Here is a 1,322-nt window from a genome sequence, read left to right as displayed (position 1 = left end):
GGGATGCTTAATTTTGGTCAGATGGTCGGTTTTATTCATATGTAGTAGTGTCAATATAAAAACATCAAGGTGTGAATTAACAACTTGGAATGCAGGCATAGATTGGTTGTGGATGTGGTTGGACAGCTACTTGGACTTTGGCGCTGTCGACAGGCTTCCACTGCACGAGGCTGACTCCCACGCACAGCATGAAGATGGCGAACCACTGTCTCTTGCTGAGGGGCCGGCTCAGCATGACCACCATGCACACCGCCGTGCACGGGATCTTCAGTTGATACGTCACCTGCGCAGAGAAACACAATGTCAGCTGATTAGGCGGGGTAGCCATCACAATTGCAACAATCTGATACAGGACAGTTTCTTCAAGCAAACGCGTCCTACTAACAGGCTGAGTTTACCTGATAAACTGCAGCATCAAGGTTGCTCAATGCCAGAAAGGCCATGTTGTTCTGGATTGCGTACACCACCGAGGGCACGCTCAGCTTCAGCAGCCCTCTGGGGTTGCAGAGCACGTGCTCCTTGATGACATCAAGCAGCTTTCTTGGGCTTCCGGATTCTCTGAGAAAGACACGTAGAGTAGTTGGAAAATGTAAGTAAATCAAAAATAAAGTGCAGTGATTGGGGACCATGGGGGGGGCGGGGGGGGGGGGGTCAGCAGAGGGCAGGTATGATGGTCTCAATCTCTTTGCGGACAGGTGCCAGGAGGCAGACCAGTGGTTGGGGACCGGTCTCGAATACAGGCTTACCTTGCCAACATCCCGGTGCTCAGTATTAGTTTGATGACCTCGGCGAGGCACACGGCGGTGGTGGAGAAATACAAGTCTCCGGACGAGATGGTCCTCGTGTATCGTAAAACCACCGTGTATGTGGCCGCCACCAGAGTCATCACAGTCAGGCAGTACAGCTTGAACATCAGGCTCACATTCTCTGAGGGACGATGCCGTGAACAAGTCGTTATTGCGCTCACTGGCTGAGAAACAAACATGTCAATCAAGTGCAACTAGCATCTCGAGAGTTGTAATTTCCGTTTTTTTGTGGTGAACTTAAAGTCACCGCGACAGTTAGCATTAGCCGGTCAGCTGAATAAAAACAAGGTAGTCGGCCTCACCGCCACTCATTGTTGCTGAGGTGTGTGTGTGTGTGTCCACCCGCGTTACCAGATTAAATCATTTTTCTTGCCGTGAAAAAGCAACCACGCCAGTGGGCGAGCACACGCTTGATCGTGTCGCTTGCCTGGCCAGTAGCAGCTGCGTCAGGGCGTCTGCGCCGCCTACACGTCACCTCATCCAACTCAGTACTGCTATGGGGTGACATTAGGATCA

General features: G+C 51.5%; 1 protein-coding gene across 1 annotated transcript in view; it reads left to right on the top strand.

The window, feature by feature from the left end:
* The first annotated feature begins 398 nt into the window (after positions 1-398).
* LOC109520386 (phospholipase B1, membrane-associated-like) overlaps positions 399-1,322 on the top strand; it is a 15,213-nt gene continuing 14,289 nt past the window's right edge. The window contains 1 exon segment of the mRNA XM_019877572.1: positions 399-589. Coding sequence (XP_019733131.1) covers positions 442-589 — 148 coding nt within the window. The 5' untranslated portion in view covers positions 399-441.

This window comes from Hippocampus comes, unplaced genomic scaffold (genome assembly GCF_001891065.2).
Source record: "Hippocampus comes isolate QL1 unplaced genomic scaffold, H_comes_QL1_v1.1 scaffold69, whole genome shotgun sequence".
NCBI lineage: Eukaryota > Metazoa > Chordata > Actinopteri > Syngnathiformes > Syngnathidae > Hippocampus > Hippocampus comes.
This window is presented reverse-complemented; position numbering and strand designations above follow the sequence as displayed.